Source organism: Nilaparvata lugens, chromosome 11, assembly GCF_014356525.2.
Source record: "Nilaparvata lugens isolate BPH chromosome 11, ASM1435652v1, whole genome shotgun sequence".
Lineage (NCBI taxonomy): Eukaryota > Metazoa > Arthropoda > Insecta > Hemiptera > Delphacidae > Nilaparvata > Nilaparvata lugens.
The window spans coordinates 9,737,883-9,764,072 of NC_052514.1; the positions used below are offsets into that span (position 1 = coordinate 9,737,883).

At 33.0% G+C, this 26,190-nt stretch overlaps 1 protein-coding gene across 1 annotated transcript in view; it reads right to left on the reverse strand.

Moving 5' to 3' along the window:
- Nucleotides 1-3,240: 3,240 nt before the first annotated feature.
- LOC111060433 (connectin) overlaps nucleotides 3,241-26,190 on the reverse strand; it is a 117,321-nt gene continuing 94,371 nt past the window's right edge. Inside the window, exons 3-4 of the mRNA XM_039437577.1 lie at nucleotides 13,905-14,995; nucleotides 3,241-6,970 (exon numbers count right to left, since the gene is read on the reverse strand). Coding sequence (XP_039293511.1) covers nucleotides 6,486-6,970; nucleotides 13,905-14,970 — 1,551 coding nt within the window. The 5' untranslated portion in view covers nucleotides 14,971-14,995 and the 3' untranslated portion in view covers nucleotides 3,241-6,485. The remainder of the gene's footprint in view (nucleotides 6,971-13,904; nucleotides 14,996-26,190) is intronic.

Here is a 26,190-nt window from a genome sequence, read left to right on the forward strand (position 1 = left end):
GGAAAAGTATATTATTCAGACAGGATACAACGGCTGAAAAATTTCAACAACTTCTTTGTTTCTTCCTGCAAAGAATTTCAGATTTATGAGCAGCTCGGTCTGAATTAAAGTCGGCAAGTTTGTGAGTTAAGGGCGGTTTTAATATTCTCTTCTGGCCTACAGCCTCGTAAAAAATGCACACTGCTCTTGTAGTTTGATTAACTATTTAAACTCCAGTTATGATCAGGAATCATCTTTGTATTGTAATGAACGGAACAGCCTGTTCAAGGTAGCAGTAAACTATATTATGATCAGTAGTCTACTGAGTTGAGACTGTTTCTAAGTTCATGAGTAAAACAAAAATAGTATTCTTCAAGCAGGGTGGAGAATTCTACAGACTCAAGTGAGTATAAGCCACCAAACATATCACTTAAATCACCTGCAAATACAATAATAATTAATAAATTCAAATCCATCTGTCAAGCTTTGAACGGTTTTAATTTGAGAAACAAAGTTTGAGTTGGAAAGCTCTCATGCATAGGCCTACTTCCATGACATAATATTTTCACGAATAGGCTTATATGCTTGTTAATATACACATTTTATCAATGATAAATGGAAAAGAATGAATTAGATATTCGATAAATAATTAGATATGTATAAAATTGCCTAACATGGAAAAAACTTTCTCGATAAATATACTTAGTGAAAATTCAAATACCGGTAGGCCCAATATTGAAAATACTGCATCCTTTTCCCATCTTTCTCTCTCCAAAACTCTTCATATTCTTCATTTGAATTTTCTTAATTTTTTATCAGTTCCTGTATCAATACTATAAGATAATAAATTCATGTTTCATTCAATATAAAAACTCTTTTTTAATAAATTGCCTTTTCCATGTTTCAATTGTATTGAAGTTGAATGCATTAAATAGAGAACAACACCTTCAATCCTTTCATACCGGTAATGTTTTTTCATTATATCCTATTCTCATTATATTAATCCTATTAGTGCGGAAGATTACTTTCAACAACATTCATGTTGACTGTGCTAATAATATATGGTTTCATACAAATGGAACTGTACATTTTCTTTAAATCATCAAAGTATCAATGAAATGAGCATAACTGGATCACTCAATTCGAATAGCAATATGATAGGAAATTAGGAAAGGTTTTTCTTGGTTTCCCATCACATTAGATGTCTTTCATATCAATAAGTCTGTTATTTTTTATTGATCACAATATATTATTCCATGTAGACTTTAATATTTATAATTATTAATTAATATATAACTTTTTAAGAAATAATGGATGAATTAATATGACTCATGATAATATCAAGATACATAAAAAATGCCACAATTTCTGGTGTATTTCAGTTTATAAGATCACTAATCCTATTCCTGCAAAATATATTGATCGACAATGATGAAGCAGAAGTATGTTTAGGGCTGTGTCTAGAGGGTGAAGTTGCTGGGTCCTTCCCAGCTCAGCTCTCCGTCTTTTTCTAATAACAGCGCCTCCTCTTCTACCTTCTACCTTACTTTTATCCCCCTCTATACTTTTTGTGATGTGATCTATCATTTATCGCTCCCCTTTTCATAATCTCTTTTGTAATCTACCAACTTCAAAACATTTCCTTCAAGGATGTTTTCATCTCCAACCATTATAATTATAAAAATAATATTTTAATCTACCTCTAGTATTGTTGCTGATTCTTAAGATGCGTACAGATTTACGCGCCGCGAACATGAGCAATTCACTTTTAATCAGCTGACTATATCTGTATTTTCACAGAAACGGTGAGATATAGATATAAAACGCTTGGGCTCAGCTGATTAAAAGTGAATTGCTCATGTTCGCGGCGCGTAAATCTGTACGCACCTTTACATCTAGTATTCTTTCATGATAAAGTACTAGAGGATGCTTTATATTTCAATATTTTAGAATATGTTTGATTTGGAATATATATGCAATCACAAGTACTTGGGATGCAGCTTATTATGCATATATTAGTTCATCTTGGGAAGATATTATGATTGAATTATTGAATAAAATAGAATATTATAGTAACCTCTGAAATTGATAAAATAATAGAATAAGAATACAAATTATAACTATAATTTTATTATATAATTAATAATTTTTATTATTATTATTTCATTCATTTCAAAGGGTACTATAATTCTATTTTATAAATACAAGAGAGTAGCCCTGAATACATTTTATGAATTATTGAAATATTTCATCATTTATTGTTCATAATAGAAGAATTAGTATTAACATCACTTAATAGACTGCAGTTTATTGTCGTTAAAGATATTAAAGTGGTGAAATATTATTGTTTCCATTATCAATTATCAAATGTTTCTAATATTTGGGATATTCTATATCATTGTTTCCGCTGGAACGTGGGGAAAATGTATCAAATTGGAATATTGATGGAGATTTTCTTCATTATCCAATACACCACCCTGTTCTATGTGGTTATGGTTTGTAATATTATTCGAAGCACAAAATTTACTCACTGATACTACATTGATTATTACTACTCTGATAATATCTGTGAATTATTTTCAAGTCAAGTATGAACCACTGACTGGTTTATATTCATCAAAAATGTATCAAATTTCAACATTTGTTAACATAGTTTTGAATTATAACCAATAATGATTCTTTAAATAATAGACTATCAATCAAGACTCATTATTAACTCAGATTCAAGTATTTTTCACTTGGAGTCATGTTTTGGAGTCCACTTGGAGTCATTATTGTAACCAATAATAATTCTATAAATAATTGGCTATCGATGAAGACTCATCAATAACTCAGTTTCAAGTATTCTTCACTTGGAGTAATGTTTTGGAGTCAACTTGGAGTCATTATTGGTTATAAATAATAAGCTATCAATCAAGACTTATCAATAACTCAGTTTCAAGTAGGTATTGTTCACTTGGAGTCATGAAAATTGAGAAAGAAAACGATTTCCAATTGTCTACAACTAACTACTAAAGCATCTTTAACTATTTTGAATATGAATCATTGTACTCACTGTTTGATTTCCAAAGGTTTGCTCTTAGTTTTTCAAAAACTTGAAGTCACAGCACACATGCAACTGCTGAGTGTCCTCTATAATTCGTCTCAATTCTTGATTTCATTTCACCAGTAGACTTGATAAAATTTTATCAAATACAAATATCAGCAATGCTCAATATTCTTTATGATCTGCAAAAAGGAGAGAGGCAATTGATCAATGAATTTAGAGTACAAAGTATATAAACTTTATTGATGAAATTATCATGGAACAATTAAGTAAGTTATTTTATCACAGTAGTAAAAAGCTCCAGAAAGAGGGAATGGACTATATCGAATTGAAAAGATTTTCCATTGTGACAATAAATAACTTAAATCAACCTTGATATTGTTACAAAAAATATACCAATTTACACGCACAATAAGAATATTTATTTGAAATGTTTTAGTATAGTCACTGAAATAAGACCAAGATAGAGATATGAAATGAACTGAAATAAAATTACACAGACTTTACTCTCTTTCTTGCTCTTGTGCTTCCCCGTTAAAAACAATTAAACAATAAAGATAAAACAAAGATGGAAGATTGAATTGTATACTACTAAAGTTATTACATCCATAATAATAGAATTGTGAGATAAATATTATAAGTTGTAGTTATAAGGAGTTTTTTACATTTATTTACAAACATCTATTCAATGTAGTAGATAAAAATATTCTCATTTCATTTAGTTAAAATCAGCAAGTTTACAATCAATCAGTGCCTCACATCAAATTTACGTGTCTACATTTATAATAATCATACTAATATCTAAACTATAAAATACTTCAGGTTCATTACTATATTATGCACAATAATACTCATGTGATGGTTGTAGGGATACCTGCCCTCAATAAACATGTTGAGGGGTCTAGTAAGTATTGAGTATAATACTCAAGTCATGAGTGATTAGTTTTGATTTTATATATATTGGAATCAGGTTTTGTTACAATGGACTTTTGTTACAACATTCTCCCAGAAAAATAGCTTCACTAATGTTAAAGAGTTACAAATTAGTCATTAACGCTTAATGTTTAAAAATCGTTTAATGTTTTAAAATCAATATATCAAGAAAAACTAGTGTTTTCATATCCACTCAATGAATATAATACGATCAGGCACAGTTTTAACGAGTGAATAAATTTCATAAATCCACTCAATGGAACTAGAAATTTGATATCTTTTACTGCATAAAATCACATTGAATAAATATATTCAAGAAATTAAAAACACAATTTTTCTATGTGATTTGGACAGATCATCAATCAATAAATTTTGAATCTGAATAAATTTGAGAGATCCACTCAATGAAACTAGAAATTTGATATCTTTAACTGCATGAAATCACATTAAATAAATATATTCAAAAACTGAAAAATACAATTTTTCTATGTGATTTGTACAGATCATCAATGCCTTAAAAATTGTATTCAATTATATGCTTAGAATTTTAAATACGTTAAGGTACGTTAAAAATCTATGAAGATGTTCATATGCTGTGTATCATATTTATTGAGTGTCAATGATGACATCTATTCAATACTAGCTGACAATAAATTAACATTACTTTGCTGAACATAATTATGCAATTGCATTTTAAATAACAAACCTAATACTGTTAGGCAAATAACAAAAAATGATCAGAACCTTGCAAAATAATCTAGAATCATTATTGATTCCGAAATGGAATGAATATCATAGTAGGAATTAGTGGAACATTTATAGTAGCTAGAGAAAAAAAAACAGTATAAAATCTAAAACGAAGAAACTATTTACATTCACATGAAATAAGAATTGTAAATTATCTATCACCATTCATTTTACAAGTCTCAACATCTAGCAATCGTTAATTACAATCACACAATCATTACAAAACCCAATACACCACAGTTTACAGACACTCTCTTGTTCTACCTGGAACTTTCAAATTTCAAATTCTTTTACATTAGGTATTTCTTCATGTTCATCACATAATTACACAAAGAATGATCAAACTTCTGTGAAATTTCAACCAAGCTACACAATGATGATGTGATATGAATTTCACTTTAAAACAAATTATTCCTACCACAAAAATATACAAAATTCGTTCTAAATAGAATTTGGTGTTCACATGAATAATGAAGTGAGTGAAATAAAATCACAGAGGCAGTGATAAATTATTTTACAAATTTAATTATAAGATGGAACGAAGATTATATTCATGTTGTAATTTTGTATTTAAAAAACAATTTTAGGTCAAGTTAAGAAAATTATTGATAAAGTTAGTTATGATGGATGATGAAATAAATTGCTGATAATGAATCCCACGATAAGCTGCTACTAAATACAAGTTAAATTATTACAAAATATCCACATTCCAAATTAAATCAAAATAAGTCTCCAGAAGTAAGCTTCTACAAAACATTTAATGTAAGACAGGAATAATAAAATAAATTACCTTCGACTGGAGAATAGCCTATCGTAGTTCCAAATAATGATGGGATTTGCAATGTAAGATTAATGTGTTCTGAAACACATTTTCAGGAAAATGAAGAAATATGTATGACAGTAAATGATTTATCATCTCCAAGGGAGACTTGATTGGAGCTCGTACACCATAGAACTGATTTGATAACATAATCACATGGAGAATTGTTATTGAAAGAAAAATGATTGTTCAAATCCGTTTAGTATTTTCCTCCTTTCAATTGAAGATTTTATGCGATTATGCATTTTATTAGATTATCACTTCTCAGCCATCTCTTGAATTTCAAGCTCCAATCAACTTGTCTGAAATCATTCAAAGCATTTTGAAGATTATAAATTTCTCAGGACTCATATGAATATGAAATCATTGTATTCTCATAGATAAGATACTGTCCAGCTTCTCTAAACTTCTCTGTAATCTATTTTTCTTCAAATATCTCGAATTTTCGTCGATATGCAACTTTGAGATCAGCATCTTCTCATAGACATAATGTCAACAAATTGATCCAAACTTCTCTGCAATTAATTATTTTCGAAGATCTTCAATTTTCCTGGACATACAACTCTTAGATCACCATCCTCTCATTGATTTATGATGTTTAATGAGCTTATCTAAACTCTTCTGCAAATTTGTTGAACGTTCATGCATTTTCCTGGATTTGCAACTTCATAACCGTCATTTTCTCATAGATGTTATTATCTTTTCAACTCCATAATCATCTTACAATTCTCTTGGCTTCCTCTAGAACTTTTCGAAGATTGGGAAACCTCATACACACCATGATCAAATTTACAAAAAGGACCACCACACCAGCAGAACATGAAAACATCTCACAACACCTAGCCACTAGCCTACTCTCAGTTTCTCTTCAGTCTAAACGTTCATTCCTTAGAACCAAGGTCCTTACCACAAAATACCCTACTACAAATGGCGAGACCTTGTCCTTCCACAGACCTTGCCTTAGAACAGCCTCAGAAACGAGGCGGTGAAAACTGCTGCAACCATGATCCCGGATACTACCAGTGGACGTGATGAGATATCAGAGGCTGCATTAGCCTGACTGAAAGGAGATTCCTTGATACCCAGAAGCTCATTGTCGGCATAGTCGAGGATATCAGGGACCTGTTTGGACTCCTGTGGACACGGGAGCGCCTCAGGGGGGATGTCCAGGAACATCTTCATCTTGCCTTCGTAGTCATTGTGAGTGTTATCGTATTCGCTGTCATTCAGCTCGTCTCTGGCGTAGTTGTGTTCGGAGGATGAATGGTGCTGGTGATGATGAGTGCGGAAGGAAGTGAGAGGTGCGACTCCATGGCCGATGTCATTGTCTTCGTCCTCCCAGACGCAGGTGAGTTCTTCGAGGACGGTCTTCACTTGGTCGGTGGGCGTGTCGTTCAGCAGACCACGCATCCAGGAGAGGCGACAGTCGCAGATGAACTGGTTGCCTGCGGCAAATTAAAAGAAAACCATCAATAAAACAATAAATTAGTGTGGAGGAAATCGAAGGAAATACCTAAGGAGAAGGAAAAGTGATGGAAGAGCAGAGGGTGGTGACACATGGAACAGGTGATGAAGATTACTAGATATTTTAATGGGGCTACTTGAATGGTTTAATAATTATTATAGAAAGTACTAGTACCCTCGTTACACTATTTTATATAGATAAATTCTTCAATATCAGTTGAATTTATTATATTATTCAAAGATTTTTCATCTATACTAGCAAGTAACCAATGCTTCGCAAGGGTCTTATTGGCTCAAGGAATCATCTGGTTCAGGGGGTTTTATATCCTCACACATAGGCCTTCTACCTTCTTCTATCTACCTTCCTTTTCCCTCAACTTATTATTTTAAATCTCACTCTTATTTTATTCATTGATAAATGATGAAAAATCAATGATCAATCGACAAATGATGAAAAATAGAGTGAATAATAATAGAAATGAGGAGTTTGCTATAATATTCTCATTCAGTGTTTTTTTATCACTCACTCTCATCCCTCAATCGCAACACTTCCCAAGTTATAAACCAGTCTACAATGTTTTGAAAAATGATTGTTAGTTGAAAATAAGGAATCCCCATATTCAAATTCAAATTCTTCATCCTCTACCAACTTTTATCCCTCAATCACCTCAACTTCCCAAGTTGCAAGCCAGCCTACAACGTTTCGCAACATCATTGTAAGTTGGCCAACTTCTGGATCGAACATCAGATGATGTCCAGGGCAAGATGATGATAATAACTATCCAGGAGGCAATCAGCTATCAGATAAGCTGCTGACGCTGCTGGATTTTGATGAACAAAGTCTTGATAGAACATCGTAACTTGGGTTCAGCTCTGTTGACACTGGCTCAACGTTATTGGTCTTTGAACTGTCGAAGCCCCCAAAGCCTATCAACGGTAACTGATTCTGGCAGTCAACAAGGCTTCCCCTCTTATATGCTCCTACAACTCCTTTCACTGAGAAATAGTCTATCCACTTCCTGATTCTATTTCAAGATGCTCTACTCTTGAATAACAATTAAAAATTAAAAAAAAAACATACTATAACTACTTTCACTACATACTACTATCACTGCTCTGCTGCTCTGAGAAACATCCTATCTACTGCTCATTCTCTGATTCTCTTTCAAGTTTCCATACTTATAGATTATTTCAAATTTGAAAAGGGGCTCAATCTACTCATAGTCAACTCATTTGCATACTTAGTGAAGTTGATATTTTCGAGCTCAAATTGTATGTGTTTTTTAGAATTATTCATTCTTTATTCATTTTATACATAAGTACATTATCAAAATAATAGGGAGAGGGAAGTTAAGGTAACCTTGTGCTATTCCTCTCCCAAATTTAGATAACACATAGTCCGAAATAAGTTAGTCTAAGTCTTGTAGTTCTTCAATACACAAAATTTCCAGTCCTCAAGTATTTTTACAAAGTAGATTTTCAAATATAAATACTTCAAAACTAAACATAGAAGAAATATTTCACATTTTGTGAATTTGAAGTTTGTTTCATGTTTTTACGATAGTTCTATTATCAATCTATCTAAATTTGAAATTGTTTGTTTTATCCATATTTATATATTCAGATTGATGATTTGGTGTATAAATTGAAATGGACATAACCTACATAATATTTGGACGATTTAAGACAGAATTAGGAAATTGAAGAAGTTTTGGGCAATAGCCTGTTTTTTCTTTTCCGACTATAGTATCGTTTGCTCTGATAAATATTTAGGTTAGGGCTACTCGTATTTACGTGGAAGGGTACTCATGTTTTTGAAGTTCGAAAGAAGGTACTTTGATTTTTCAATTTTGACTCATCTAATCTAGTATCTTGTTTATTTTGATAGTTTACTTATTCTTAAATTCAGAAATAGATATGTATCGCCTATAAAATGTATCAACTCCAAGCCTCATCCGATGTCACTCCTCTCAAACTCATTCTGATCAAATATTTTCAACTGTTTTTGTGGAAAAAAGTATAGTATACTTTGGTTCTGTTATTATGACTGGATCACATTTTGCTGTAGATTGATATCCACATATTATTATGACCATTTATCACAACCTCATAATTGAAGACATTTTCATGCCTCATAGACTAATCGATAATTTTTTAGAGGTAGATTTATTCATGAATTATTACTTCCTCTCAAATAGTTGATAGTCATCAACTAAATAATTGACCCTATCCATTGACAAAAATACCTGAAAAGTATCGTAATACAGGAGAAACTCACTACAGTCTGTACAAAATGGAAGGGGTTACTTATATAAAAAGTCCGACTGAGTCACTGTCTTAGAACTGTTCCATAATAAAATAAAAACACACATATATCATGAAAATTTTACAGTTTTATTTGAATAAAACTGTAGAATTTGGATGGTATATGTGTGTTTTTATTTCATTATAAAAAAAGAGTTTGGAACTATTTCTGAGGAGAAAGTTCCATGATCTCTTTAAGGCTGTGCAAAGGCTAAAAATAAACTTTCTACTGCTGATATTTTTCAAAGTTTTTCGATTTTTATATCATCAAGCTATCAAAATGAAAAGTTTTCTCAGGAAAACATTTTTTCCGATCATTACTTTTTGAGATATGAACGCCTAAAGTTTAAATTTTTGGGACAGAACATTTCAAATTCGGTAAGAGATAAATCCATGAGATCCAGAGGACGGATTCTTCAAGGTATTGTTGATGTAGTAAAACAAAAATTTACTGAAACTAACAATTTTTGAGAAAGTTATTCAATCTACCAAAAATAACCCAAAAAAGTTATTTTGGTAGTTTTAGGTAAATTGAATAACTTTCTTTCAAGTTATTTTCGTTAAAAGTTGAAGTATTTGTAAATACTTGAATATTACAAAATATTTTTGTAAAAGTTATTGTTGGTAATTTTAGGTAAATTGAATAACTTTCTCAAAAATTGTTAGTTTCAGTAAATTTTTGTTTTACTACATCATTTATTCATTTATTTTTTGATACAATTACAAATCATATTAATATGATCGGGATAGAACAACAGGCATAGCCCAAAACTACTCTGTTCCCAAATTTTGATAAATAATCAACAATACCTTGAAGAATCTATAATCTGGATCTTATGGATTTATCTCTTACCGAATTTGAAGTATTCAGTCCCAAAAATTTGAACTTTAGGCGCTCATATCTCAAAAAGTAATGATCGGAAAAAAAAATGTTTTTCTGAGAAAGCTTTTTCATTTTGATAGCTTAATATACAAATCGAAAAACTTTGAAAACTATCAGCAGTGGAAAGTTTATTTTTAGCCTTTGCACAGCCTTAAAGTTCAAAACGTGATTTTCTTAGGATTTTCAAATTCCACTAGAAAAGCTCTTCTTTTTTTACAAGTGCCTCTCCTTTCAACTCGCTACAATATATAATGTGAATATTGAGTTAAAAATTCATACCTATTATTTGCTCATTATATTACATCTTCTTTACCTATATATTCTGTATCTCCTCATCATATTACATTCTTATTACCTATATCTGAACTCAATTTTAACACTCCAGACTTCTCTGGTACTTCTTCTCTGGTACTGACTCTGAATTTTTACTCATATTCTCAAGTGGCTAAATAGTGTACCCACTACCTCACAGCTTACACCACCAACACCTTCCAAACAACAATTTCCGAAAAGATGCCACTTATCTATTACAAAGTAACTAGTTTCATGTCGACATCATATTATATACATGTATTTTCCACATCAACATTATCATCACATCATATTATTCACGGCAGACTGCAGCTTGCGCTGCAGTTACGGGGGAAAAGCATCATATTCCTGTGGGAATATCCGTCGAGAATGGGATTTTAAGCTTTACATGTGTATAAAGTAAACAAAATCCCATTACCCTTTCCATTTCGCCATCAAATCCATGTTGAATTACACGGCCAAAAAGTCGCCGCTACATATTCTTCAGAGAAAAGCTGCTAGGTTCTGCCGTTGGTTTGAAAGGATCAATAGGGATCGTGAGCCGCATGTTAGCTCAATGTATTTGCCCACTGAATCCCATATATTCTACCTTTGTAGTTTATATAAGTAAACATCTATCAAGTGAGCAATGTAATGTACCTATGGATAGAATGGTACCTAGTGGATAGTGAAATTTGGAAAAAGAGTAGATAAACATCAAACAATAGAAGATCAGGATCTCACAGCGCACTATAAAATATGAACTTTGTGGAAATAATTGGTTTTCAGTTATAATTTATCATCATTCACTTTGACTATTGTTCCAAAGTTAATATTCGAATGCACTCACTTTTTTGTTAAGGATTGTGAAATGCATTTTATTCCTTTGGAGGAATTCCAGTAATCGTAATTTTAACGTGTCTACTAAACCTACTAAGTCCTACCTACTATACGCCGCCCTAAGTATGTAGTTTATATTATATAAACACTCCACTTTGGCTACGTTTGTACAAATTAATAGAAACAATATAAAAACTTGTAGTCCCTTTATTTTGAAAATAATACATTTATTGTTAAATTATTATTCTTAATAATAAAGGGTAATACAAGTTTTTATATTGTTTTTATTAATTTCTATAACTACTATACATCTATATCACAGTGCACAAATTACCTAATAAATGGTGTACAGACTGGATGAATAACACACAATGAAAGATAGGGATCTTACAGGGAACTTTGAAAGATGAACGTTCTAAAAATATTGGTTCGCAGTAAAGTTATAATTCATCATTATTCACGTTGATGATACGATTTGTTTTGAAGACAATTATCTGAATAAACTTGCGTTTTGGTAGAAAAATGTAGATTGCGTTCCACTCCTGAGGTGGAGCTCCAATAATCGAAACTTGAAAGTGTCTATTATCCACGGTTTTTTCATAAAAAAACAAAATAAATTACTGTCAATAGACTACATGATTTCGAAAAATATTATGACTATAAATCCATTCATTTATTGTGAGAAATATTAAATATTAAATACATATTATTATGATATGGAAGGAAAAACTAGGCTGAGCCTTTACTATTTCTCTCCAAACATTTTGATAAAAAGTTAATGTTGTCCAAAGTTTGAGGTTATGATATCACACAGTGCTTCGTCACTTGATTTTTGGTCCAGGAATAATGATTTGTTTATATGATACATAGTTTTGAAAAATATGACCAAATTATCTTTCTACAGGTAGCCTACATAGATTAGTAAAATGGATGAATTGAAAATCAAAGCTTCGAAGCCATACAGAAACTCATTCCTCTTATCATAACTACTACAATAATTATCAATTCAAAAACATAATTCCTAATCTTTATGACAGAGATTTATCACATTATATGAATGAGACAATGTTACACCAGTGACATTAAGCATTTTGTATAACTCCCTCCAATAATTTCTTGTGATATTCCTCTCAAAGTTCATATTGGGAACAGAAATTCATAATTCCTTAATCAATGATTTCAAAACTTACAGCAGAGAGTAGCGATACTTAATTGGTTATTCTATTTTTGTGGCTGCATGCTGTGATATGACTCAGCGAGTATGTGACGTCACAATGAGCTGACCTTGACACAGTGAAACGGTTTTTTGAGGTAGGTCAAGAAAGCAGCTGCACTCACGTCTAGTCTTTCAACGTTCTGGGTCATTGACCTGAACTTCCTTTAGCCCCTGACATAGTCTGCATATGCAACACACTTAACACACTCTCTACACTCTAATATTAGAGAAAAGTAATAATCAAGATTCATCTTAGTCTTCACTACTGATCTCTACTAACGCACTGTATAAATATCACAGCACTATGGTGCCATAGAGAAACAATAGCGTAAGTATCCCATGGTATAGGGCGTTTATGTTGCAACTTTTACTGTTATACCAAGCCGAAAATTCACGTAGTTTTTTCCCATGCAGCTGTGTGAGGCTGATAGTCTCTCAAATTGTGCTGTTGAAACACTCTCACCCCAACAGAACAGTAAAAACTGACAATAATCGACAGTAATCGGCTAGAGATAACAGCAAAGGTTGCGACATAAATTCCCTATACCATGGGATATCTACTTACGCTATTATTTCTTTATGATGGTACTATGAGAATATGACATTATACTCTATTTCAATAATCCAGTGTTCAATTCTGAAATGCGATTCATTTTACATGACAGATGCCAGGCTTGAATTCATACATTTTCAGTGAAAGAAGATCAGGATGATTTCTTGAATTAATCCAAATTAAAGATATTCAAGCACTGAATGTCTGATGAAATCAGTCCCAGTGGAAGTGACCTAACGTTCTAGATGATTCTGTTCAAGCTGGTGATTTTGAAGGTCGAAGGAAATAGAACATGGAAAATCCTCATAAGGGATTTAACTGTGAAATTTCAACAGGAATAATATAAACACTACTGTAATTATCCTAGAGTATTTAAAATATAGTAGTATAATTCATGTTATTGATATCCATCTGCAATTCCATACTGAATTTTCTATTGATGTTTCGCGAATAAAAATGAAAATAAACATATTCTAATAATTTAATTCTATGGTAAAATGTTGTGGTATTTCTCCATAATTGGAAGAGGAGGACGTTGATGTTGTCGATACCACTAATAGAGTTGTCAATACCACTATTCGAAACAGTACGATACTGTTGAAAAACACAAAGCAGTTCATACAGTTTTGAAAAGAAAGAATGCATTTCTGATAGAATTATATAAGCTTACCGTGGCTTTTTCAAGATTATATTGACTATTATTCATGAATTTCAATATTGAAATTTGATTTCAAAATGACTTGTGATAATTGCATGCAAAAGATGACTGCAAAGATGAGAACTGTATGATCTTTGAAATTGTAATAGAGAAATTGAGATAACACTCACCATCAAGGAACAGGTAGGATGACGTATTCTTCAGATTGGGAACCATGGGCAGCACAGTCTCGTACGAAAGAGTTTCCAGATTGTTGTCTCGTAGATCCAAGAACCGCAGATCGCGCAGAGGTACCAGCAAACCGGCATGGATGGACTGCAGCCGGTTCTCACTCAAGATCAGGCGGTTCAGGTGCTTCAAACCGCTGAACGCTTTCTCGTTGATGTACTGCAACCGGTTGCTCTCCAGAATCAACTCCTCAAGTCGTGGCATCTCGGAAAACGTATTCTCACCAATCAACGACAACCGGTTTTGGTGGAGATCCAGTTGTTTCAAACGGGACAACCCGTAGAACGTCAACGAGTTGATGGACGTCAACTGGTTTCCATGGAGTTCCAACTCTTCCAACTTGTTCAACTGAGCGAAAGCGCGATCATGGATGGTTGTCAGGTTATTGCGATCGATGTACAGTTTCGTTAAACTGGGAATATCAACGAACACATCTCGTCTCAACTCTACGATCTGATTTTCTCCCAGTGTGATCACTTTCAGTTCGGGTAGGTGACAGAAAGAGAACGGTTCCAGGTAAGCGATTTGGTTCCTTGTCAGTTCCAGATCCTGTAGGAGACTCAGATTTGAGAACGCGTAGGATCCAACTCTCTCAATGTTACCATAAACGATTTCCAAGGTTTTCAACTGTTTCAAACTCCTTAAAGCTTTGCTGGGGATGAAGTTAGGTGTGACCACTGCTCTGTAATGGAATTCCAGTTTCTTCACCAAAGGTAGAGCTTCAAATCTGTTCCAGATGAACGAGTCTTCTTTTTCCCCGCTGCTGAATATGAGACAGTTGACAGAGGTTGCGTTTTGGGGGTCGTCGCACATGCAGTAGATGTTGAGGTGCCTGTTGGCCGGTAGTTCGCAGATGTTCAGCATGTCGTCCGATTCCTGCAGGTTGGAACTTTTTCGGTCGGCGATCTTTGAACGGGATGATGTCGAGGTGGTACTGACCAGGTTGACAAACTGGCAGAAAAGTAGGAGAGCGATGGTTCGCCAACGTGTTCTGGAGTGACGTGACATGTTGACGGTGGTTGGTTTTCGAAACCTGGAACAGAAGAAAAATAACATCTCATTAGACATTTTTATGTTGTATACTATTGGAAGGAATGAGGTAAGAGAGACAAGACAGGTGAGAATTATTGATAAATTATGTTTTACTGAAAGCAATGGGAATACCATTTGAAGTCGCAACTGTTTGTTCTGTATATTTGTGCCTAAACCTTGAAAGAAAAGACGATATTCCACAAAACATAATATGAAGTTCTTAACACATTTTCATAAAGAATGTCACGGAGAATGAAGTCACAGACACCAGACAGGAGAATTTGGAAATTACGTTTTCCAGAAAATTCAGTTGTACGAATGAAAGAACTTCTCTTATTTGTGTGATACTACAAGTATCATTAGTAGTATATACAAGTACTATTATACTACAGGGTGACACAGAGTAACGGAAAATTTAAAAAACGCCATAAAACATTAGTGGGAAGGGCAAAAATGATTTTATGTAACTAATGTAAAGTTCATGACTTGCCATCTGAGAATTATTAATAGCATCTATCACTTTTTGACAATTTCGTCTTTAATATGGCTTCCTCCTGAACAAATAAACTCCGGTAATCTGTTTTGACGTTATTCTGTGTCACTCTGTATAAGTAGTATTTATACTACTACTCGAATAATTAGGTTTCAAACCACTGCTTACAATAATTAGCGAGGAAAGAAACTGTATAATCGCAGAGCCAATGAACTAAAAAATAATTGAATCCAGTGATTCATCATGTATTATGCACATATTATGAATATGGTAACAGTAGTTATGAATAAGTTTATTGTTAGCGTTACTTTGAACCTCAATGATTTTTCCCCTTTCCTCTAGTGTAGTTGTCTCTTGTATATCTCTTTTCTGTATAGGGCTACTTGTAATATAAATATAAAGAAAATAAAAATCTCAGTACCTTTTCTTGAAATATTTTATCACAACATGTTTCGGTCATTTATGCCATTTTCAAGTGATGTAATAAATGTCCGAAACATTTTGTGATAAAATATTTTAAAAAAAGGGTACTGGGATTTTTATTTTCTTTATATTTGACTCTTGTAGTATTGTGTATAATTATTTTTGTCATTAAATTCTCCTATTATACTATACAATTAACTATTCATATAACGGTTGAAATCTGATCATATTCTATGATCAACAGTTTGAATTAGATTCTTGTGGATGACATATAATATTTATTCCATACGAAGGAGAAAAATCGAATAACTGAACAAATGAAGCACATTCTCCAAACGTTTCTCGGAATATGAACAAATTCCAGTCACAACACTGCACATCATTGAGCAAATTAGATTGCACGCTGAATAATTCACAATACATCTGGGAGACAATAATAATATCAGGACTGAGACAATTCCAACCCAACAAAAATGATAAATTTTCTTGAAACGAGTGAGTTGTAAGCGTTTGCACGGGAACCGTTCCTGTATTCCTGCCGAGACAAAGTGAAAATACTCCTGCAACGAAGATGAGCAGCAGCCCAGGAGTTATTGAATAACATTTTTCCGTTGTCAGATTCTATTCAGAATATCGCTCCGCCGGTATTTTGTTTCATATTACGATCATAATCTTGAGTGAACTACTTTTTCAACTGTCGCGGAAACTGCTATCTTCCTCTTTCTCTCTCTCATATTCCTCACCGTTTATAATCTGCTATTTCCCCTGGAGCTGCGATAAGAATGAGATCAGAATAATATGACATCCATTTTGCGTGGGTTTATCGGGTAAGATACTAAATAAAGGTATGTGAGTTCTCGTCTGAGAGAAAACGATATTGGATGTGTATCTTTAGAGAGTAAGACGTTTCTGTGAATCTCAAAACTAATAATCTGAATTAAAAGTAGTTTACATGTGTGTTTATGATAATGTATTCATTTTCGAAGTACTCTTGTATTTTATTAATATTCCCGTGATAATTCTAAATTGGAGATTGTACATTTCAAGAGAGTTTTATAATGTATAACACAGTAGTACTCTCGTAATTTATAAATATTCCCGTTAATAATTCTAAATTAGAGATTGTTCATTTCAAGAGAGTTCTATAATGTATAACAAAATTTAGAAATTGGATCATAAAGGTATGGAGGATTTATATTAAGGAATATATAATTTGAAGTTTTTGTTTCAAATTATTGCTAGTAAACTATTTCTCAACTTGCATTGATCAAGTAATAATTTGAATGTTTCCACTTGCACGATTTTTACTCATCAGAACGATTATGGTGTAACGTAATTTTGTAATTCGTAAAACTCTGCAAACTGATCACAAACACACAATTTGGCTCTTAATTTTCAAATTAAGTAAATCAATATGGAATAATAGACCAGCTATAATAGCAAGCACGTTTTTTATTACACCCATCACCGTGATACAGTATACCCAAGCACAATCCTAGAGCATGATTCATACTGTTTTACTCTTCTACCACCAAACTTCAAAGAACTATTGCTGAAGTAGTATACTGAAGATATACGGTAATAATATTATATAATAATATCATATTAACCTTACAGTTGTGTTGTGAGTGATGTTGTGGTACTTTTCCATAATGAAAACACGAATTTGAAATTGTCAACCACTTTTTATTATTATAAATTATTATAATATATACAGAACCAGGTTTCGTGGCTTTACCAGCCACATCTTCAGCTGTTTGTTTACAACTACTGTCTACCCAAGAGAAAATGGCGGAGGAGGAAGTGAATAGATGAGTAGGTAGTTGGAGAGGCTTGATATTTAGGTAGAGGAGTGAGTAGCGAGAGAGGCTAGTTCTCCCTGGTATTGAGTTCAAAGTCAAGGCAAGGCTAGCTAGGTGTTCTAAAATGGTGGAAAGATCATTTACAATTTTTGTTGATTTAAAGTTGTTTGAAAAACAATGTTACACTTGTTGATGGTTTGGATAATTTGAATTAACAGAATAAATTTATTCTTAGCCAGCAGATTACCAAATTTCATATAACTATAAATTTATTCTGTTAGTTCAAATTATTATTATCCACAGCTGAAGATGTGGCTGGTAAAGCCACGAAACCTGGTTCTGTATAATATATTATAATAATTTATAACAATAAAAAGTGGTTGACAATTTCAAATTTGTGTTTTCAATATCTTATTATGTTATAATATTATTCAGCAATGATATTGCTGAAGATATACAGTAACGATATTCCAACTGCATTTTTTTATAGAATCTTCATCTTTCGTATACGAAGGCCTGAGTTTGAAAACCAGACAAGTGCCACAGACTAAATTGTTGGGGAATAAGAAAAAACTGCTTATCATAAAAAAATCCGAAAAATGTAACTTCACATTCTTTTATTACAAATTCTACCATATTGTTGTACGTTTTCTATCACTATAACCTTTTTTGAACTTTTAATTAATTAACAGGGGGGCCTCAAAGTTGTTGGAGATATCTGGTTTTCAAACTCATCATATTTTTCGGCAGGGTTTTGGAAGATTAACACATGATTTGAACATTTTCAACTTTTATATACAAAAGAAATAGACATTAATCATAGGGTAGACCTATCATTCATCATATTTCAATGCTGAGTTTTCTACATTATTTTACACATGCCTACCATCTACTCTAGTTGGATTTTCACAGAATCCATGATAGTTTTGTGGCACAAGCTCTGCTTTAAAATATTGTATGTAATCGCATTTATGCATTTTTAAAGGGATACCTTCATCTTAGAGTGGATTTGAATTTCTTTTATCCATATTGAAATTTTCTTATTCATAGAAATTGTAAATTTTTTGTAAGGGTCATGTTCTTGTCAGTTATGTTGTGGACTTCTACAGTATGTCCTTCATAGACAATACTTCTATATTTGAAAACTATGAATCTACTATCCTTATTATTTATACATAAATTTGTACAAAAAACAAATTTAGCTGAACACTTGACTAGTGGTGGTGCTTTAGGAATAAAATCTGGATCTCTGTCACTATTATCCATGCTGATATATTATCCAAATTCATTTCAAAATAGATAATTATAAAGGCAATAAAGATAATTGGAGTGACTTGAGATATTGTAATATTCACTCTAAAAACTTAATCAATAAAGATTATCCAGAGTAACGAACAATCAAAACAACTTTGTTTGTGACATAACCTAGAAAATGATTGGAAATCAACCTTGATGAGCTTGAAAACAAGACATCTCCAGTACATGTCTGGTTTTCAAACTCATCGGTTTGCTAGCATATGATTTAGACAAGTGTAAACGCCATCTAGCGGCAAAACTAGGCACTGTACATGTCTGATTCTTACACCAATCGATTCGGCAGCTTCTGTAGTATAAGAATCAGACAAAAACCTATTTTCTCAAAAAATGGCGCTTGTCTGGTTTTTAAACTCAGGCCTTCACGATTGTTTTACTTAATAGTCAAATTTTTATCACTTTGTTATTACTCAATGAATTCAATAGAATTACGAGTACACATCATTATTGACTGGAAATAATTTTTTTTCAGAAAAAATGGTACTGATTATGCTATAAAATAATGCCTGGCATTTATAGAAAATCTTGTTTTCTCTGATAGCAGTGAAGTACGGTTATAAAAAATACACTGTGCCTACAATGACTCCTTGCTACAAGCCTTCAACAAAGCTACGTAATAACAACAGTTCAACCTGAATGACCCAGGTTCATGATAACAACAGGTCCCCAATTCAATGAGAGTGGACGAAATTACAGAGCTTATTACCAAACGATGTGATAACTGAAACTTGCTCACATATGGGTCAACATGTGCTCACTATGTGAATGCGGTCTAAGCCTCGAGGCAGATTCACTAAGTCCTCAAGGGACTTACAGGAGGCTTAAAGTGCACCCGTTGGCAGCCAAGTCCCAGTTTTGAAGTACCGGCAATTGTCCGTTCAATAGATGAACACATTCACTTTAGTGCAGAGTAAGTTCTGGTGGTTAGCTGCTCTCAGAGCTCTTCAACTTTCTCGTCTCTGAAAGATTTTCATTGTCTAGTATCACTTGGGCACTTGTTACTCTGTTGGACAAGATCTTCATGGCGGCTTAACTACTATTTTCTGGTTGCAGTAGGCCCTAGTTGTTAAATTTCATCAAGATTTCATTTTCCAACTCGATTTTCTATTCTACATTTATAGCTCTTGTTGAACTCTAGTTCATCCGAGCACAATGTAGGATTACAATACGAATAATGGATACCAACAATTTCACAAAATCACTTCACTTATATGGGCTTCTTTATTCAAATTATAAAAAACATTTTTTATTAATTTCAACAATTTCACTTATATGCAAGATGCGAATTTTTTCTATGTTTTATCTACTCTAAGTGACTGAAAATGAGTGTATAGATTGTAATTCCATCCTATACTATCAAACGAGCAACTTCTGTTTATATGTTTAAATGTTTAGATGTTTGTATATCACCGTATCTCGAAAACGGCTCTAACGATTCTCACGGAATTCAGAACATAGTAGGTTTATAATAAAAAGATCCAATTGCACTAGGTCTCATCCCTAGGAAAACTCGATGAAGGACATTGAACGGATAATTATTATTCATCCTTGGAAAAACTTATGATAATAATTATTTCGTCGTCTGTTGGTGATGGAAGTGAGTGAGCGAGTTCATGTGTGTGGGACTGTGTCAAAATTATGACTCAGCTGTTGAACTTTTGTAATCATTTAATCAAATACTTAGTGCCGGCTACAAAAAAGCCGGGTTATTGTCAATCCTGATTAATTCTAATCGATAAATCTTTTTTAAATGGTCTTCTCTTATTTGGTTCACGTGAAGTTAATCAGGATTAAAATTTAACCGGCTTTTGTGCATCTGGGCCTTCGTGAGGGAAATTTTTGCATTTCTCTGGGAATTAAACTCAATTCACTGTGATTAGATGGAACATTTCTGTATGAATGTTATTATAATTTCTTCTTTCGTAATACATTTTTCATGCTTTTGTACTCCAGAGCGAAGCTCGGTCCCCGATATTACTATTTACACACTATTTTATATAATATACGTTTCTAGTACATAAGTTTGTATTCTATTTGAATTTTATAATCTGCGAATTGGGATATATATAATTTTTTAATAATCAACCCTTCGAGAATTATAAGTTGTTATCACTCTTCAACAATTCATCACACTTTTATTTCAACATGAAATAGGCTAAGAGAAAAGAATTCATTGTTTTGAATGATTCCAAAATTCTATTACTCTTCAAGACTAATGAAATGTGTTTCAAACTATGAATAGACTACTGAACTTAATTGTATTCTGTGGAAGTGGTAGCCTAAACATTCATTCAATCCTATATTCTTCAAATATTCAGATATTCGGTTCTTACTTGAACCGAGAAAAAAATACAGTACAAGAAAATATAATGTGTCTCCTCCCTGATGGATTATTGACTGGATGGGTTTAGTGAAATCGATTTGAAGAACGTTCCAGAATAAAAAACATTTATCAAGCCAAAATATAAACTAAGAACTTTCCCATATGGGTGATGCATATGAATCTACAGAATTAAGAATTGAGAATTGCACCAAGTTACGTTTTCTCTGACATTTTATATTAAAGAATCAGGTTCTAGTTGACCTTCAAATCATACATGAAATAACTCACTATTTTCCAACAATTCACATGATCTAATACATGCCTCGCACTGGAGACAAAACAAATCACATCTCATTCTATATCTCACTACAATACATTGCTGTATTCGTTTCTTCCACAAATTCCCTGGATTTACTTTTCATCAGTTCAAACTAACAACATATCGACAAATACAACATGTTGACTTACATTTCAAATGATAGAAACTCATGTCAGGTATTGTGGTTTATCCCCTATCTGCAGCCATCTACAACCAAGTTGCCTTATTACTGAAAAGTTGCACAGGAATATAAGAGCAAGGCACCTACTGCAAGAGACGGTTTGAGAGAGTGAACGGGATGTTTCAATGCGCGTCATAGATAAGATATATGACAAATATATATTATATAATATGTAGTTTTCAAGGAGAGGGATGAGAGATCAGTAGCAATGAGAGGAAAAGGTGTAATAGTACAAGGATCTTGCACGTGACTCGTATCAGTTTTTCCATCTCTCCTTTCTCCATCCTGATTTCTCTCTCTGACTACAACTCTCTTATAGAATCTAAGGGTCTCTCATTTTCTTTATCATTCTTCCTGTTATATTCCTCCCAGAGTTCTCCTTCATCTATATCTCCTTTATAAATTCATCTATAATTTTGCTGCATTGTAAGTTATTGTATATAAGTGTATAAGCCAGTATATATTGTAATCTACATAAATAAAGTACTCAATCAATCAATCATCTGATTCTTCTACTTTCCCACTTTCTTCACCCATCCTCTCTATCATACTCCTCTGCTTCGTCCGTCTCTTTCTCCCTTATATTCTTTGTTTATTCTTCTCCTCCCTGTACTTCTCCAACGTTACCCTCTTTCCTTTCCTCACTTACAAACTCCTCTGCTTCATCCATCTCTCTCTTCTGTTGTCATCATTTAATACCTTTTCCTCCAATTCTACAACTTCATTCTTTGTCTTCCTCTAGACTAGAGAAGTAAAGACTTCTTTGACCTCTTAATTTCTAGTTTTTGCTCCTGCATATATCATTCTACTTCCTTTTCTCTCGCATTCCTCTCTTTCTCCTCTACTAGACATTGTTACAAATTAAATACTCCAATCTAATCTACTTATCAGTGTCTCTCCTTCACCCTCCACATCACCTTCCAATCACAATCTTCTTCATTCACACGTCAACACTTATTTTCCTTCTTCTACGTATCCATTCACTCTTCTTTTTCTCATCATCCTCGAGATTTTTGTCCTTCTCTACATTTATATTTTTCTCTCAACTAATCCTCCTATATTGTTTTCTTATATATTACCATTTGCACCCTCTTCATCTGCTTCCACTTTCTATCTTGTTCATCATTTTCTTCATCACCTTCCATCATCATCATCTCATCATAGACACATTTTTCTACCTGAATCCACTTATACATTTCTTCACGTAATTCTCTCTATCGAATTTCTTATTGATTAAGAAATTGATAGATTCCCTCTTACTTTTTATTCACATATCCTCCTCCTATCATCTTCATCTCTACCCCTAAAACCGTTCCTCTTCCTCCAGTCCTTCACACTCGTCTACTCCCATTTTTCATTTCCTTCCCCTTTATCGTGTCCTTGCGAATCTTCTTTTCATTCGTCCTCTTCTCCCTCTTCTTCTTTTTGTATTCCTACTTCTTCTTTTCCTTTTTTGCTCTTTTCTCTTCTTCTTCTTCATCACCTCCTCCTCCTTCTTTTTTTATTGTTCTTTTTCCTCTTTCCGCTCTTCATACTCCTCATAATCTATCTGTCTCCTCCACCTCCTACTTCTCCTCTCTACTCACCAATCCTTCTCTTCATATTTCGCTTCTCCTCATTCTCCTTCCTTCTGATCTCCACCTCATAATTCGTCACTACCTTTATCTGCTCCCTTTCCTTCTAAAAACGTGTCTGATCAGAACCTATGATCAGAAGTCTTCCTGGTGCAATATGAGGCTGCCTGCCGTGCTACTAATTTCTCACAAGCATCGGCAGCTTTCCAAATTGATTGTAGAACGCGAGCAGAAAGAGAGATATAGATAGATAGAGAGATAGAGAGAGAGAAAGAGCGCAATCAGCGGACAAGATGAAGAGAGTTTCATAAAAATAAATGGAGGGATTGATTGGGTGATTGATCAAGAACTTCAACGAGCCGAGCAGACTTTCTTTTACACGCTCAGCTTCCGAAGGGTTTCCTCTTCACAAAATTCTCAGAACTGACACCAATACACACTACAAATTACAGTGTATTCCAAACACGTGTTGAGATCGTTGGAGGTTCGCAATTGAAAAATTTTCATGCGTCCTTAGATATTATTATATAACACTGCTCACATATTTTAGTCCTCAAATTTCGTAGTGATATACTTAGAATTGGTTACATAAATTAGGAGTGTGTATGATCAAATTTATTTGTTTATTTTATTCACAATCGAGGAGCTGGGTGCAAAAACGACCTCAGCCGCCTGAGGTCGTTTTTGCATCAAACGGTTCAAATCATTCTCCATCATTTCAAGCACATGCCATCAAAATCTCATCGTTGTATCTTGAAAACTGACCAAGTTATACAGAATTTTCTGTCAGCATGCTGGCAGACTCTTCATATTATAATCAGTGCTGAACGTCAAGTCTTTGACTCTGATGGCATCGCAGCACTGCACCTACGGTTTGCTAGGTTATGCTCCAGGTTATTATGAGTATCAATCTTAATAGTTGAATAGTTCATTATTCTAAACAATAGATCAATAAACGTATTGAATATATTTGAGAGACATCTCTTTTTTCCTTGAAACTGTTGATGGATGCAAAAAAGACCTCAGTGGACTTATTTTCTATGATACATATAAAAGTAATGAAAAACTATTTATTTATCATTTCAGTAGCAAAATAAAGAGAAAATATTGAATTTTCATTGATATAAACACTTCTAGAGATTGGGTTTGATAATATTGAGAAAAAGTATGAGAAAATCTTTACATGCCATTTTCTCAAAACTACGTTTTGTGACTGAGGTCTTTTTTGCACCAAACTGAATAGTTTATTTTTATATTTATTTTTACTATATACATAATAGTTTATTATTTGTGATAATCATTGTCACAAATCACTGTTGAAATATGGTGGGGAGAAAAAAACAGGCATAGCCCAAAACTGTCTTCTCCCGAATTTTTACAAATAAAAGTATCCAAAAAGAATGAGGTTAGATTCCACTTTTCACTTCAAAAAGTCCAATTTACACTTGATCAGATACATAATCAAATTTATTTGAAAAGTGGGATTAAAAAGGAAGAAGTTTAAAAGGAAGAAGATTAGAAAGGAAGAGACATGAAAAATGGATATCTGTTTCTAATTTTGTGAGATTAATAATAACTAAGATTATTCATATTATCTACTTTTAATTGGAAAATTGTTCGTTTTTGAAGTGTATGTTATTTTAATAAGTGGTAGTAGCACCCACGGTGTTTAAATGAAAACGGTAGGGTCATGAAATGTGTGGGCAGTGGCCAGCCAGCTAGATTGCGTCATCGCCACCAACCGAGGTTTATAACACCTATTGGCAATTTATGAAACTTATTTGTTAAAAACAGATGATTGGATATAAAATGACGTCAGCTACACCGGAAATTTAGCACAAACATGCGCGTGACACCTACCGTCTTCTTCTATTTACCGTGGTAGCACCTATATTTTGATTTAGACTGTAGTATAAATTTGAGAAGGGACAGTTTTGGGCATAAGCTTGTTGAACCTTCCTACATAGGTTAGATTATCAAATTGACTTGGAGAGAGAGAGTGAGTGTGTGTGAGTGTGTGTAGTGTAAATAGAGCAGAGTGAGCGTAGTTGATGAAATTAATATCATGATAATATTGTTTCTCATTCTGTGATATTTATTTCTATGATATACATTTTTGATGAAGATTTGTTCGTTTTGTAAATTTTTTCAAGTGTAAATTGCTATTTCAATAAGTGATATTATCTTAAGCTATATTTTGATTTGAACTGTAGTATAAATTAGAGAAGGGACAGTTTTGGGAATAAGCCTGTTGTGCCTCCTCACATAAGTGTAACAATTGTACTTGACTTAATAAATAAAAAAAAATGGAAAATGAGGCGCTACAAAAATATTATTCTTATGCATGTACATTTCTACTTGATAATGATTTAATCAACTCACAATTTCCTTCTTATTCTATTATTAATTTCGGGGTCTTTAACACAAGATCTCGCTACTCAGATTAGATAGAATCGATATTGTAAGTTCCACATAATTTATTCGTTTGAATTTATTTTCAACAACATCAGTTCCATTCGATCTTAATATGGAGAAATTAAATGTGGTGCACAAGAACAGCTTATGAGGGCAAGCTGGATGACTTCCTGGTGGCTACGCCAGATACAGTGGCATATTTAAATCGACTAGATTAATGTATATACATTTTAAAAAATTATTTTTATCTGTTGTCTTACACACATCGTTGTTTGTTCGTACGATATTTTGTCGCCCTTATAAATTCTATTAGATTAGGCACATGATTTCAAACAGATGATGTTTGTCAAGT